We start from the raw sequence: 16,171 nt of genomic DNA on the forward strand, positions 1-16,171 counted from the left end.
TTTTTTACATCCATTCATATAAGTACAAATTTATCAACATTGCCTCACACACAGATTGATTTATTTGTGATTTTCTTCCGTACATTTGTCTAAAATCCATTCATAATTGTTTTGAAATGCCTTAGAAAGTCTTAAATGTGACTTGGTGAATCTGCAGAAACTCTAAATAATTTAATCTGACTTCAGTCTGATCTGTATCTGCGTTTATTAGGGAAACTGCACATTTCTGATTCTGCCATGATTCGTTATGCTTTACATTTCAACCCTGACGTTCAAGTTTTGTCTAATAAATAATAAAAATTATCACTAAAATAATCTGGTCCTGCCCACTTCATGAATTAAATAGGACTCATCTGCTCTACTTTAAATGTTTGTTTCTGTTTAAATTAATTTAGGAAAAGGCTTAAATTAAAGCAATCTGAATTTTAGAAAAGTAAGACATTTATTTAGTGGAGAAATATTTTTTATGTCAAGAAAGACAATCTCCTTAAATGTATCTGCGTTTTTTTTTTTACTACAAGGCTGCAGGAGAAGCATGTTGACTTGGATTAACCAAGTCTCTAAATGATATCTCCATTCCAACTTTTTTTTTTTTTTTACAACGTACTTCAGGGAGAGGAGTTTTCTGTCCTACCAACACAAATATAAACATGTCGGCCTCTTCTTGAGCTGCAAGCTTTGGTCAAATGAAACTTAGATTCATTTTTCCAGCAACAAAAACTCCAGCTGGGTCTGCTGTGGAAGATATTTTCAGTAGAAACTACACTAAAATTACTTGGTAAGATTTTGTGTTTTTGCAGTGATCCCTTTAATTGTGCCAACAATGATTGAGATGAAAACATTCCCTGAATGAACAAACTCAAATAAATAGTAACTTCAGTTTTGACATCATTTATTTAAAGGCTGTAATAAATCATGTAACAGGTTGTGCTAATAAACGCCTCCTTCAGATGTTTCACCTTTATACCTATAATTTTAGTACCAGCTCTTGTACCTGAAAAGCATTTAATTCAGTCAGAGGAAAGAAAATGCAGTTAGGGTTGGACTGGGGGGGGTCTGACCCTCCGTCCGTCACCATGACAACTGGATCAGAGCTTTGATTACAACTACAGAGGTGATTAACTGTGGATACAGACGGGATGTTGGACCCGGGTGACTGAGTGTGTGTGTGTGTGTGCGTGTGCGTGTGCGTGTGTGTGTGTGTGTGTGACTCGCCTTACGCCTCGTTCTGCCTCTGCAATAAACATCTTGCCAACTATTTTTGTCTAGTTTCTGATATAAATACCTTATAGGCATTAAATCAATTAATCACATGATGAATTGAAATAAACTCTAATTTACATTTGCATGATTTATTCTTTTTCTCTTTTCTCTCTTTCTACCAAAAACTGGATGATAAAAGTCTTCAGTTTCGTGTTTTGGTCTCAACTTTTTTTTTTTTTTTAAGGACAATTATGTTTACAGAAACTTCATAACTCATTTTATTAATTGTTTCTGTTTAATTTATTTTGGATATTTAAAATGTCTTCCAGTTCCAGTGTTAAAATGTTTGTTAGAATGTAAAGTTTACTGATCTTTGAGAATGCCATCGCCTTTATATTACTTGAATGGTCTCAAAACACCAATATTATCGTTTATCGCAGTAACTTCTGGAACAATTTATCATCCTGCAAAATGTATTATTGTAACAGGTCTACTTATTACACTTGAAATGAAACAAAAACTAACTTACAAGTAACTTTTCAGCAAGTTACTTACAAGTTACAAGTCAGTAATTTTAACTTGTAACCTTTTAAAAATGTCCTGTTATAAGTAGAAAAAAATCTGCCAGTGTAACTAGAACTTTATCAGTTTTCAAGATTTATTGACTTTAAACAATCTCCTATACTTATATTATTTCTTATTTTAAGTGTGCAAAAACATTTGCACCAGAATCTAGATGAAAATACTCCGCTGGACTTTGTTTTCGCAGTGCAGACGCCTCATCCTTCACTCTGGTTATTTCTGACTGTAAAAATGAATCGTTGTTTTACTCTGCTTCAAAAACAAAAACACCCTGTTGGTGTGAATCTGGAGAGTTTAGTTGTGTTTTCCAAACTGTAGGCGAACAGATGTTTGAAGATGTTTCAGGAGGATGACAGGTGCTTCCATTTTAAACATTATCTCAGGGAGCAGTAAGCCTGTGTTTGTGTTGATGGTTTATTTACACACACTGATTAATCTTATTCCCCTCAGGCCCGTTTCACACTTTCAATTAAAAATCTGAACATAAATATTCTCCACATTCATAGCTTGCACACCTCTTAGTGGCTAAAAAGAAACCTTATGTGGCTGTTAGTTAATCTCATCATTGATACAGAATGATTGCTGCAGTTTTCTGAAATGAAACGATTTCTGCAGGAGTGTTTCATGTTAATGTTTCAGTTTCACGCGTTCTAATTATTTGCACTTTTTTGCTAAAATGTGACGCATTCACACTCTTTTTGGTGTTTTTGTTTTTTCACAAGAGGTCCTGTTGGGTTCAGAAACATACGAGCGCAGCTAACATCTAATAAAACTGCGGTGAAAGTGTGAGACAATGATGTAAAACGAGTGCGCAGACGTGCACGTGCGCGCTTGTGAGCAGCTATTTGGCTTCAACACGGCCGAGCGCTCCAGCTTCCCACTGTTATGTAATCTGAGAGGGAAAATCCAAGCTGCTGCTCACACACACACACACACACACCAACACACACTTTCGCATCACACACTCTGTCTCCTTCCAAGACTCACATGCACTATGCACTACACAAATATGCTCAATTTGTGCACAAACTGGTCACCGCCATATGCTGATCCTGTCTGCCAATAAAATGTCTGCCTGGCTGTGTGTGTGCGTCCGATGTGTGTGTGGATAGTTTTCACAGGATGCGATTAGGTGAAGCGGAGGAATGTGGCTTCAGGTCCGCTTTTATTTAGGCCTGTAAACATGTTGTTTACCTTATTAAAATCATAACAATTTGATCAGAATTTTAGTTGATTTATTTCAACATCAGCTGTGAAATGAAGTCAAAATTTTTCAATAACAGAAAAGCAAAAACTATCAATGTGACTGAAGAGTTTCTCTTTATTTAAGTGGATTTAAACGTTCAGAAATAATGACAAAGGTTATGTCGTCATTTATGACTTTGACAGTCTAATCAAATCGCTCAGTTTCTGATTCAGGTGGATATTTATTTAAAAATTCACAAAATTTCAGCCTAATAAATGTCACCATGTGAAAAACTAAAAAAAACTGTAAATAACTAATTAGTAAATAAATGAATCATAAATGTTCCTCTGACCTCAATGCACCACATTGATTGAAACTCGATTAATTTCCAGTTTTAGTTGTTTTATAACATTAAAGTTCAAAATTCTTTCTCTGCCTCTTTTTAATAACCATTTCATGTCTGCTTTTACAGTGTTGGTCATTTTTCTAAACATTAAGGCAGCTGTGGCATTGAAGTTGATCTACAGTCACACACAAACCTTTTAAACACTAAATATAAGGTATATTAAATATATTTTATACAGTTATCACTTCTACCTTAAATTGTTTCCCATTAAACAGTTTAAACATAATCATCTTCTATACAAATATAGTAATAATGCCTGAAAACACGAGGCTTAACATTCAACCCTGTGGAACACCAAAAGTAATTTTACATAATTTTGTATATTCAGTTGTACATACATACATTTTTCATTTAAGTAATTTCCTAAGTAGTTAGTTGCAGCATTTTATCCCAAACTTACCTTCATAGTTGAGTTAATTGTGAAAATCAGGGAAGTTTTAGCTGCTTTATCATATAAAAAACACTGAGATAATGTGCATCACCACCAAAAGTTTGTTTTATCAAGTTTAGGATTACATTTTTTCTTTTTATTTAGCTTTTGATATCAGCTTTATGTCTGAAACAATGTTATGTTTTAATTTTATCAACATATGACTTACTATGTTCAGTAATTTGCGTCTATCTGAATTTTGTATTTTACATTTTTTGTAAACTTTTTTTTGGAAATTTATTGTAGACTAAAACAAAATTTAAACATCTTCACTTTTTTTTAATAAAAAATGCACTTTGCCCCGTCTTAAATCATAAGCCGTACATGTGTATGAAAGGAGCATTTCTCTGCCTCCCATTTTGTTTGGACTGAGTTTAAAGATCCAGACGGTCGAATTTCGAAGGGAACAAATAAAGAAAATAATCATCTTGCAGAGAAAGAGAGAGAGATAGAAATAGAGAGGGGAGATGAGAGAAAGGAGGGAGAGTGTGTGTGGGTGTTGGATACTCGCGGGACCTCAGCACTGCAGCATTCTTTCTCCTCTTTGTGTGTGTGTGTGTGTGTGTGTGTGTGTGTGTGTGTGTGTGTGTGTGTGTGTGTGTGTGTGTGTGTGTGTGTGTGTGTGTGTGTGTGTGTGTGTGTGTGTGAGGGTGAGTAAAGGTGGAGGCACTCCTGGGACCCCTCCAGCTCTGCAGCAGGTTGTGTGTGTGAGTGAGTGTGTTCTCCAGCCCCCACAGTACCAATGGGTCAAGCTCACAACCTCCTGCATCAGAACCCCCCCCAACAACCACACACACACACACACACACACCCTCCAATCGCCCCCTGGTTGCTATGGTAACACACCTTGAGCAAGCCCCCCAGAGGGGCGCGCACTCCTCTTCCTCCTCCCTTCCACTGCTCTCTTCTTTCCTGCACTCCTTCTTCCTCACAGCGCCTCTTGCTGCTCTCCATGGCCGTCCTGTCCGTCTTCTTCTTTCCTTCCTTCATCACCTCTTCTGGACGCTTCTTCTTCTTCTCCTCCTTGTTAAAACAACAGCCTGATTTCCAAATCGTCTGTGAATCAGATCAACAGTTTCAATACCGAACAGTTTTTTTTTTCATCTTTGCCAATTTGTTGCAGTACAAAGTGATTATCTCGACACTGCGAGTCATGCATGTGCAGCCGCTGCCCCCTATAGGCAGGTGGAAGAAAGAGCTTCCGTTATAGATCTGCAAAACTTAGATGGAGCAATCGCATAGCTAGAGAATAACGTGGAAATCCTTAGAAAACTTTCCAAGGCCTATTTTAATGCTCTATGCAGTAGTGAGCACACCTCTGCTAATCCGCTAAAAGCTGAGCTAACATATGCTAACTGGAAACTTTTAGCCTGGTTAGCTTCCTCTAAGTTTACTTTTCAGAGTAAATTATAAAGCGTTAGTTAACTTTTTGCTGTGTTGATCAACATTTTTGTTAAAATTTTGCTTAGATTTCTTGAAACTAGACGTTTATATTCATGCTCTTAGTTTGAGCATAAAAACTGTTTATGTAGCAGATCCGTTTCCTCTCCTCAGATTCTCTCTCTTTTTCCCAATAACTTTATTTCAAACAGGAAGTACACAGGAACAAAATAAAACATTGACATTAGAGAACCAGATATAAACATTATTATGTTAACTTAGGGCATTGTGGGACATGTAAGTTATTTCAAAATTAAATTGGTGCACAAAGATTTTAGGTTTTCAAGGACAAATATACTTTAGGTTGAATTGAAGTTGATGCTTTGGGATTAGTTTGTAAGTACCATGTTTGTGTAGCACTTTAGCATTAGCAGAATTGTTTATGGTTAATGATTTAGGGTTAGCACAGCTAGCTTTTAGTTAGCATCACCCTCCATTGTTAATACGGATTAAGATATGCAGTGGAAACCATCACTACTGCAGAAGCTAACAGCTAAAGTCTTCCTAAACTCTGGTCTTGCAAACTTCAGTCAATAAAAGTTGCACCTTGATATCTCAGCTTCCCAAGTTTCATTTTCTTTTGAATATTTCAAATATTCTCAACAAAATATCAGTAAATATGATTTTTCATGGGTACATTTGTGTTCGGTTCCACAGAAACATTTGCAGATAGATGAGGTTTCACTGTATGCTGATGACAGACAACTTTATATTTCTGTCTCATCGCATGACCAGGGTCAACTAGAGTCAATAAAATAGATGTCTATAATGTAAAAGGGGGAATATGTCAGCTTTCCTCCAGCTGAGTGAAGACTTAGTGCCTAACATGAAAGGTTAGACATCAACACTCAACTGGACACAATGAGGGCAAAAACCGTTTAAAGCATGAATTTATGTTTGGATGAGTTTATTGTTGCTTTCTGACCATAAATCTTATTCTGTGAAGCTTTACTGCGATAAAGCTGGTGGTGGTTATTTTGCTTTATTATAATATTTCAAAGATATAAAAATATTTCAGATATTTTTATTTCCTGCTGAAAGCATCTTATTCTAGCCAGTATAAGAAAACATTGGTGTGTGCATCAGCATCTATCCTGTATTAGAAATGAACATGGTTAGCTAAAACCACAGAAAGCCCTCAGGCTGTTGTTGAATTATGTGTGTGGTGGGAAAACCTGATTAAAATGTTAAACTAACATCAGCAAATCTAAGTAAAAGTATCTATATTTCCAGGTTTCTCTTAGCTTTATTAGGAAAGCTTAGAGTAGTTGTTGTGTACAGTAACCTGATTTCATACTGTTACAGTAAAAAATAAACACTGAAAAAATGAGAAATATGAACCTGGGTGACATTAAATGACTCCAGAAATCACTGAACTTTTTTCAAAATGTCTGTCAAACAGATTAAATGTAAACTTGAGGGTTTTTTTTCTTAAACTAGAACTTTATCAGAAACTAATTTACAGCCACAGCTCATTATACACGCTAGGATGTTGGAATGGTGTAAAAATAATGATATTTATACCTGAACTGCAAACACGCAAAGTCTGTTTAGTCCATTTTTAGTGCAAATATCTTCATACACTTGAAATAGAACAAAACTAATTTAAGTGTAATTTTTCAACAAGACATAGGAGCTTGTTTTAAGTCAACAATTAAAATAAGTGCTAGTTCCACTGGCAGACTATTTTACTTACAACAAGACATTATTCCCGTGCTAAAAGTGAAATAATCTGTTAGGAGAACTAGAACTTTTTCATCAACTCTTGACTTAAACCAAGCACCCACATCATGCTGAAAGTTAGTTTTAAGTTTGTTTTGCCTTATTTCTAGTGTATTAAGATATTTGCACTAGAAACTAAAATAAAAATACTTGGTAGGATTTTGTGTTTTTGCAGTGTAGAATCAAAAAGAAACCAAAAGATGAAGAAACGCCTTTAACAAAAAAAAAGCATTTACGTCTTTTGATGTCTTTACATCAAACATTCAGCTGATATAGTTCATGTATTCATATCCGTGTTTTTCTATTTCAAGATTACACATTCCCACCCAGGCTGAGTGTTTTTAAAAAGAATAAAACAGGAATTTTGTAAAACGGTTCAATAAATCTGAGTTACTTGGGTTCGTATTTTCACTTGAAGTGCAGATGCCTGTTTTACGGCACAAAGGACCGAACAGAGACACGCTCTGATATGGATTTTAGGGATGGAGGGGGCTGACAGGCGGAGAGACGGGCAGTAATGGAGGGCAGACGCCCAGGGGACCCCGGCAGCTCGTTTAGAGCGACGCCGGGAAGGTGGGTGTTTGCATGCATGTCGAGGTGTTTAAGAGGGGAAGCACCTTAGGGATCCGTCGCCAGCACAAACCAAGGAGCTCATTTGTGTTGAGCTGCGTGTTGCAGGGGTCTGAGATGAGGCCGGCGTAAATGGGATGATGCCACCTGGTCCTGCTCCTCTGGTCAATTAGCAGAGAGAAAAAGGTGGTTAATGAGAGAGAATGAGACCGAGCAACAGCATGAGCAACGACAGCGTGTGTTTGTGTGAAATCTGTCACTGTGGTGGGTTTGTAATTGTGAGGATGAGTACAGCATGGACCGCGTTTTCCTTCCATAACATGCATGTTCTGATTTAAATGTTCTGATGTGTTTTTGCCTCCAGTGGAATCGGTTTCATTATTCTGCCGATGCGCACGCAGCGATTACCTGGGTGTGTGTCTTCATTGGCTCATTCTGTAAAACCTCATCATACAATATGTCTGGATATGATGAGGAATGGAGATAAAAATCAGATTTTAGACAACATGTAGACATAGTTCTCAATAATAAATCTACCTAAGACAACTCCTGGTTCCACACAGCAAAGTCACTAAATCATACAAAGTATTTTTGATCTAGTTTTTTATGAAAAATGTCTCGGTACACTTGAAATGAGACAAAACTAACTTACAAGTAACTTTATCTTACAAGATAAAGGAGCTTGTTTTAAGTCAATAATCCCTTAGTATTGATGAGAAGGTACTAGATCCATTGGCAGATTATTTCACTAAAACATGGAAAAATATCTTATGAGTGAAATAATTAGGACTTTTTGGCCAATATTAATTAATTATTGACTTAAGACACATATGTCTCTGAAACGTTACGTGTAAACTAGTTTTTTACTTATTTCAGGTGCGCTCATGTTTGCAATAGAAATCAGACAGAAATACTTTAAGATTTTGTGTTTTTGTTGTGCATAATACAAAGCAGATTATCTGTGGGAAAAGCGAACTTCCCTGCACAAACACACTGCTTTGTCAGCAACAGCCAATTGATTTTTTTTTTCAGATTATCTGCCTTGCATCATAATGACAGTTTTAACAATAATGTAAAAAAAACAGCATTTATTTACAGATGCATGTAAAGTTCATCCACTTCCTCTCTGAGCTTTTACAGCCGGCTGAAGGAATCCAACGCTCCTGGTCAAAAACAACCAGTCAGAGCCAGGAGGACGATCTGAACGCTGTCAATCACCAACATGTACTCGCTGCTAAATGTGGTAATAGTTACAGTAAAACTGTTTATCCGCCATCATCGGTGGCTATGCTAACTAGCCTTAGCATTCACCACAGGCTGTGCTATCAGGAAGAAGTTATAGTGTAGCAGAGAGCAAAAGGGAGGGTGATGGACAGCGTTAAGACCCGCCTCCTGCCTCTGATTGGCTGTTTCTGGTTGGCAGAGGAGCTGATTTTTTTCCTCACTGATTATCTGTCTCATCCAAACTGTCATGACAGTTTCAACCAATATGTAAGGAAATATATTTCTGTAAAAGTTAGATACTAGAGCTTCAAGGGGTTTGAACGAGTTCTTTCTCCTGGATGAAACCAGCGTCTTGAGGTTTGTAGATAAAAGCGATAAAGGATTATTGTCATGGTTAGTGTTTGAGTTAAAATCCAGAAAAAGTTAGATTTGAGTTGGTTGGTAGCGAACTGTAATCCTGACCTTCACCCTGCCTCTTTGGCTGTGTCCTCCCCTATGTTCTCCGTCCCAGGGAAAGTCTCCCAGCGATGTGTGTGTGTGTTCATGAGCTGCTGGATCAAATGCTCTCTGTGAGACAAAGCGTAGCGGCAGGACGCTCTGCGACTCTGTCATCTCACTATGGGTCGCACACGGACCGGGCTGCGCGGGGGGACGGCACACAGAGACAGCCGTCCCCACACACACACTGATCAAAACAATGTATTTGTCAGAAAAGAGAAGTCTTTCATGGGACACACACACACACACAGAGGCGTTGGAGGCCTCTCTCCATGCCCTTGTTCCGGACAGCCCAATTATCTCTCTGCACCTCACTGTTTTCTCCTCTGTTCCCTCTGAGGTTTTCACGTTCATTCTGGTTTGGATTCTTTTCTCTTTTTTTCCGTTTGCAGCCATTTTTGCTCTCACACTAATTGATTGACCATAAATGAGCTCCTAAAGTTTCTGTTTCGGCTTGATGTCGTAATGAAACATGTTCCTGTGCACGGGAATTTACACAGAAATGAAACGAAGCACTGCTGAAAAGATAAGTCGTATAAAACTGAATTTATTTGACTTTATGTCAGAAAGAGAAGACGGTCTCATTTCAGTGGAAGCGACGTTTCCATGCTTTACCAAAGAGCTGGGATTGTATTTCTGTTGGTAAATAGTTACAACTTTGGCCTAAAAAGGTTAATAAAAAAAACCTTTAAGCTACTCAAAAAGTACAATAAAAATATTAAAAACAAATTTTACTCAATAATTCATAATAAAATTACCTCAGAAAAAGTAAAAAGTACAGTTTAGTGAAAATATTTTTTTTATTAACACTTTATTAGAAGACTAACATGACATTATCATAAACATGAAGTGTCATTTGGTAAATAATGACACTTTTAATGTAAATTTGACAGATTTAATGGAGTTTTTATACATGTTTTAACACAACTTTCCTCATGAGTGTCATTATTTACCAAATGACACTTAATGACATATAAATGTTCCATGTTTATGACGGTGTCACGAACAGTGCAGCATCTTCCCATCCTGCAAGGATAGATGATTACTGACCAGATATTGATCAATTTACTTTTAACTAATTAAATCCAATCACATAATTTCCTCGTTAGTCTTCAGCACATTGAGAGTCCGTGTAAGATAAAGCATCAGTAAGTAAAATATAACAGCCTCCTCTTGTTCTTTAACATTTTTATTTCCAAAGTTTCAGATTGTTTTTGTAACTGCGGCTTAAAATCTTGCTGCCGAGCGGCTCAGATGTTTCTGTGTAAGACCTCAGGAAAGCTGAGCGTAGAAGTAGGTCGTTGTGTTCGCGTAAAGGTGGCTGATGTTTGACCACTCCCTCTGATCCTGGCAGCGTGGGAGAGTGGGAGGCAGCTTTACCCCCACCGAGGGCGCGGCTTAAAGATGCCTTACACACAACCCCGTAGACAAAAAACACACACACACACACACACCGACATCAATGACGCGTAGGCAATTCTTCATCTTCATCTTCTGTACTGTAAAAACTCCAAATATTACCAAGTATTCTTTTAGTTCCTAGCAATCTTACTACACTATACTTGAAATAATACAAAACTAACTCAAAAGTAACTTTTCAGTTAAATAAAGGATCTTCTTTTAGGTCAATAATTCCTTAATATTGATTAAAAATTATTAGTTCCTCTGGCTGATCAAATGGAGCCTGTACTTTTCTTAAAATCAGTATTAAGGAACCTAAAACAAATTCCTAAATCTTGCTGAAAAGCTACTTTTAAGTTAGTTTTGTCTGATTTCAAGTGTACTAAGATATAAAGTTAATGTTTTCTGAACAAGACATTGTTGGAAATGAGAATTTGTTCTTAACTAAGGAAATTTGCTCTTGAAACTAGACAGAAATACTTAATAAATCCTACCAAGAATTTTTGGTTCAGTCTCCAGTACAAATATCTTTGTTTTATTTCAAGTATACTAACTTACAATAAATTTTCAGCAAGAAATAGGAGCTTTTTTAAAGTCAGTAATCCCTTAAAGAGGCAATATTATGTAAAATCGACTTGTTATAATGTCATTCCCTCATCAAAGACAGACCTGGAGTGTTGCCTTGGTTCTTTCATGCATGTTTTTTAAAAAGTCCTTTAATCTCCATGGCAACCATTCAGCTGTGAAAAACACCTGGGTGGATGTAGCCCCGCCTTTGAGGCTCAGCTCCTCCTCTGAGCTGCAGCTTCCAGCTCAGAGCTTCTGTCCTCATCCACTCAGCTCCTTCAGACTAGCCAGCAGCAATTAGCAAACACCTGCTGAGCTCATTATAGGACCTACTTCTCAGGGTTAATGGAGGAGCCATGTTGTGACGACTTCCTGGAGGCGGAGCTTCAGAAACAGCAGGAGTTTTTAAAGAGACACAGACCCAATTTCAAGACGTTAAGTTATGAAGTCAAATTTTTTTAAGTCATATTTGAGATTTATAGCATTTTCATAACAACTGACGTTAACATAGTTACTTGATTATGCTGTAAAATTGCACTATATGCTTGGAAAACACATAACGTTAGTTCTGATGAAGCTCTACCGCTGTCAGATTATCACCTGTCTCTTATAACAAGACATTATTCATCAATATTAATGAATTTTTGACTCCTTCCTCCTCCTGAAAAGTTTGTTGTAAGTTAGTTTTGTCTCAGTTCAAGTGTACCAAGATATTTCCACCTGAAACTCAACCAGAAATATTTGTTGAAATTAGGTGTTTTTTGCAGTGTGCCTGTTTTCTGAACCAAACTTAAACTTTTTGTTTCTCAAACAATAAAATCGGAACCAATTGAAAAGCTGCAGCTGCACACCCTTCCTCCTGCCTCTCCCTCCGCCTCCCCTCTCTCTCTCTGCATGCGTCGCTCCGTGTGACTCTCTCTCCTGCTGCTTCAATCTCCTGGTAAATGATAATGAACCTCTATCTGTCTCAGTGTGTCTCGGACACGCTGGCGCCCCTCACAACCTCGCAGCCTTTGAGGTTTCTGTGTGTGTGTGTGTGTGTGTGTGTGTGTGTGTGTGTGTGTGTGTGTGTGTGGAGACGGGGCTTGTTTGGGGATCGGGACCACAACATGCACACACACACACAGCTATTGAGATGGGATTAGGGCACCCTTGTGATGGCCTTTGAGGCAAGAAGAGATAAAAATCTCGGTGTGCGTGTGTGTATTAGTCAGTATGGGTGTCATGGATGCATGATTGAAGACGTTATTAACCCCGCGATCCCCTGCAGCGGAGATTTTGCAGAGTGTGTGTGTGTGTGTTAGCACTTACAGGACATGAGATAAGTGTTAAAAAAAGAGGGTGTGTGTATGTGTGTGTGCAGCGCTCCATGGGGGTCACAGATTGGCCTGCAGACGACACCATCTGATGTCTCCCGGCAGTTCAGTCCTGTGGCGTGTGTGTGTGTGAGTGTGTGTGTTGCCTCGTGCTGTGTGTGTGGGCGACTGGGGAATCGGACCTGTTTGGTACGCTGGTGATAAGGACAACAGGCAGGGGACTCGATCACCGAGGGGAGCCTGTGTGTGTTTGTGTTTACGACGCCCACCTTCATCTGGCCTTTCACCGTGGGGGCAGTGATGTCACTCACACCGTCTTAAAATAGACACAAACACAAAAATAAAAAACACGACTGTGGATGCGCTCTGCACGCTTTATCATATAAAAGATTATTTTTACTCCTTTTGCTTAATGTTTGATGTAAAAGTGTTAATACGGTAATCAGTGTTTCTAATTGTGGAGGTTTTTTGTGCTCGCGTGTAGAAATTAATACATCCTCATGTTTTTTAAGGTGTTTCTTCAGGTCTTGATTGTTTTTTGATATTTCACTGCAAAAACACAAAATCTTACCAAGTATTTTTGGTCTAGTATACTTTAGTACAGCTGAAATAAGGAAAATATAGCTTACAGGTACTTTTCAGCAGGATATAGGAGCTTGTTTTACATCAGTAATGCCTTCACAGTGATTGAAATGGTGATTGTTTCACTTATAACATGACAAAAATGTCTTGTTATAAGTGAAATAATCTGCATGGTATCTTAACCTAAAACCTGGCACACATTTTCTGTTTCTGTTTCTTACACAGTCTGAAAAACAGCATTAACTTAGCTTACCTTACTATATCGCACCATACAGTGCCTTAATTTATCACGTCTAGCCTAACTTAGCTTACCTTGCTGTCTAAATAAGACTGCACTGATTTCCGTATCTTACTTTACATTTCTCTGCTTGACTTAATTTAGCTAAATTAAATCAGTTTAATTCTGTTGGTTGGCTTACCTTTAGACCATTTAGCTTGATATATTAGCTAAATAGATTTAGCTCATTTAAATCTATTTACATTTGGTGATTTACCTTGTTTAGACTATAGCTAAGCTATTAGCTTAGCCTACAATCGCTGATTATCGTGGCTTCATTTAGCCCCTGTAGATTTAATATAGCCTGCTTTAGCTTAGCTTACTTAGCTTAGTTTAGTACACCTTACCTTATTTTAGCTAAATTGAGTTTAGTTTAAGTTAGCATATGCAGATTTACTTTAGTTTTACTACTTTACCTGACATTAGCTTAGCTTAGGTTTTTCTCTTTTTATTTTGTTTGCCCTATTAAAACTACCTTATTTTGAATAAGTTTAGCTTAGCCTAAATTAGCTTATTTGATATTAGCTTACTTTAGTTTATGTTAGCGGGTTGAGCTGCACTTCTTCTGTTCAGGCTAGTTTAGAGGATTTGTGAAATTAATAGAAAATGTAATCCAAAACTATTTTCAAACTTAGCCATAAACATGTCTAAAAATACACTGTATTTTTTTTTTTAAAGTCAGTTTGTATTATAAGTTAACCACTAGACAGTGGGGTTAGAGTTAGTTTTTTATTTTTAGTTTTCAAATAAAAACAATGTAAATATAAACCTTTTGTACCTCTTGTTTTGTATTTACACTCATATTTAAAGGAGAATATATAGAAACGTTCTTTAGCAAAATAATTAGGCTCTAATATGAAAACAACATTTACTAAAACAGCCTAACTTTGTTTCAGTATAAAGAGAAGTGATTCTTTTATTCATGTTTCTGGTTTTGATGCATATTTTGTGCCCATCTGTGTCTCTGCTGCCGCCTGTTGTCCTGAACGTCAGACATCTGTCCTGAGTGTCGGGTTAATATCCAGAATTGATGTCACATGTTCTGGTTTCCGTGTTTCGGCTGATTTAACCTACGCATGCGTGTCTGTCTCCTATTTGCAGAGGAGGGCATCAATCACGAGTGCAAGCTGTGTAACCAGATGTTCGACTCACCTGCCAAGCTGCTGTGCCACCTGATAGAGCACAGCTTCGAAGGCATGGGCGGTACCTTCAAGTGTCCCGTCTGTTTTACAGGTGAGGCGCACGCCACCGCGTTCAAGGACGGACCAAACACACAATACAATCAGAAATATTTCATTTAACTGTGGAAAATATCTCCTGTTTGACTGAGGTCAGAGTTTTATATAAGAAGCTGAAAAGTGTGGCGTGTAGATGTGTTTGCTCTCTTTGAGATAAATCTGATTGGTCACCCTGCCTGGCCACGCCCACCAGGGCTGCCAATCAGTTGTTCATGTCACATCGTACATAGATTAGCATTTTGTTCACACAGAATGTGATTTGATGACAGAAATTTTACTTTTTTTATTTTACAAATATTTTTGGTGTTTCTAGTTTATTGTTTAAAAATCAAACATTACATGTTAATTAACATTTACATTTAAATGCATGAGACTACAAGGTTAGGTTAATGTGTGCAATATTTAATAGTCATTTAAAAAAGCAAACTCAGACTATTGCACAAAAAACTCTTAATGAAGGAGAAAAGTGGGTAATTAAACAATTATTCGGAATTTGTAGTCTAGAATAGTTCAATAATTTTGCCTTTAAGTTGATAAGTTGAAGAGAGTTAGTATGTTTGTATTTCCTTTTAACTCATGTAAAGCACTTTGAATTGCCTTGTTGCTGAAAATGTGCTATATAAATAAAAATACCTTACCTTAAAGATAGAGCTAAGCTACACTAAGCTAAAACAGACCAATCATATGTAAGTAAATAATTTATTCATATTTTGGCTCATATTTTGTAACCTGAAACTGCAGTGCATTTAGATGAAATTGCCATTTTAGTGCGCCATCCTCCTATAGTTTCTGTGAGTGTGTTAAATTCAGAGCAGGTCAAACCCGTCAAAGTTTGAGGTTGTAAATTGACTCTGATTAGAAGTGTCTCAAAACATTTTCAGAAACTTTTTGGTTTAATCCAACACAGTTTATTTTGTCTGAGCTTAAAGCTGTAAGATGTGGGTTATTACTGCAGGAGGGTGTAATATGTGAGTGCTAACAACGTGAATGTTTTTAATCCACTGGAGAGAGTAAATAAATGACCAAATTAGGTGTTCACATTCAGCACTTTTCCTCCCTGCATTAACCCCCCCGCCTCCCGGTTGTTGAGTTTGTCTTGTGTTGTGCCCCCCCCCAATATGAGCAGCCCCCCTCCCCAGGCACAGCAACACTTTAAACTTTAACTGTATTCCTTGGTGGCTCATGAATTAGTAAAATGGGCTCGGCTCCTGTGGGGAGGCTTAATAATTCAGCAGTCTCGGAGTGAAAACCAAAAGTTTACTGAAACAAAAGAGGGATGGGGGGGGGAAGGGTATAAAACAACACTGGAGCTGGAATTAAAACACAAACAAAAACCAAATAACCGGATGATTAGTTGGTAAATATCACGTTCTGCTGACGGTGGTTCTTCCTGCGTTCTCTTTATTCAGATGAGAAAATGCTTCTTCCTCATCAGTTGCCCTCTCTGTTAATTATAATTCCTATTTTAAATTTTACTATCACAGATTTAATCCCTTTATGGCAAGCCATTTTAACATAAAATCTTTTTC

The 16,171-nt window shown here is 37.4% G+C and overlaps 1 protein-coding gene across 1 annotated transcript in view; it reads left to right on the plus strand.

Annotated features, from left to right (window-relative positions):
* znf423 (zinc finger protein 423) overlaps positions 1 to 16,171 on the plus strand; it is a 180,649-nt gene that overhangs the window by 148,913 nt on the left and 15,565 nt on the right. The window contains exon 19 of the mRNA XM_088006140.1: positions 14,506 to 14,637. Within this exon, the coding sequence (XP_087862266.1) occupies positions 14,506 to 14,637 (132 nt within the window). The remainder of the gene's footprint in view (positions 1 to 14,505; positions 14,638 to 16,171) is intronic.

The sequence above is a fragment of the Poecilia mexicana genome, unplaced genomic scaffold (genome assembly GCF_051168715.1).
Source record: "Poecilia mexicana isolate PSO_F unplaced genomic scaffold, ASM5116871v1 scaffold_6, whole genome shotgun sequence".
NCBI classification, from domain to species: Eukaryota; Metazoa; Chordata; class Actinopteri; order Cyprinodontiformes; family Poeciliidae; genus Poecilia; species Poecilia mexicana.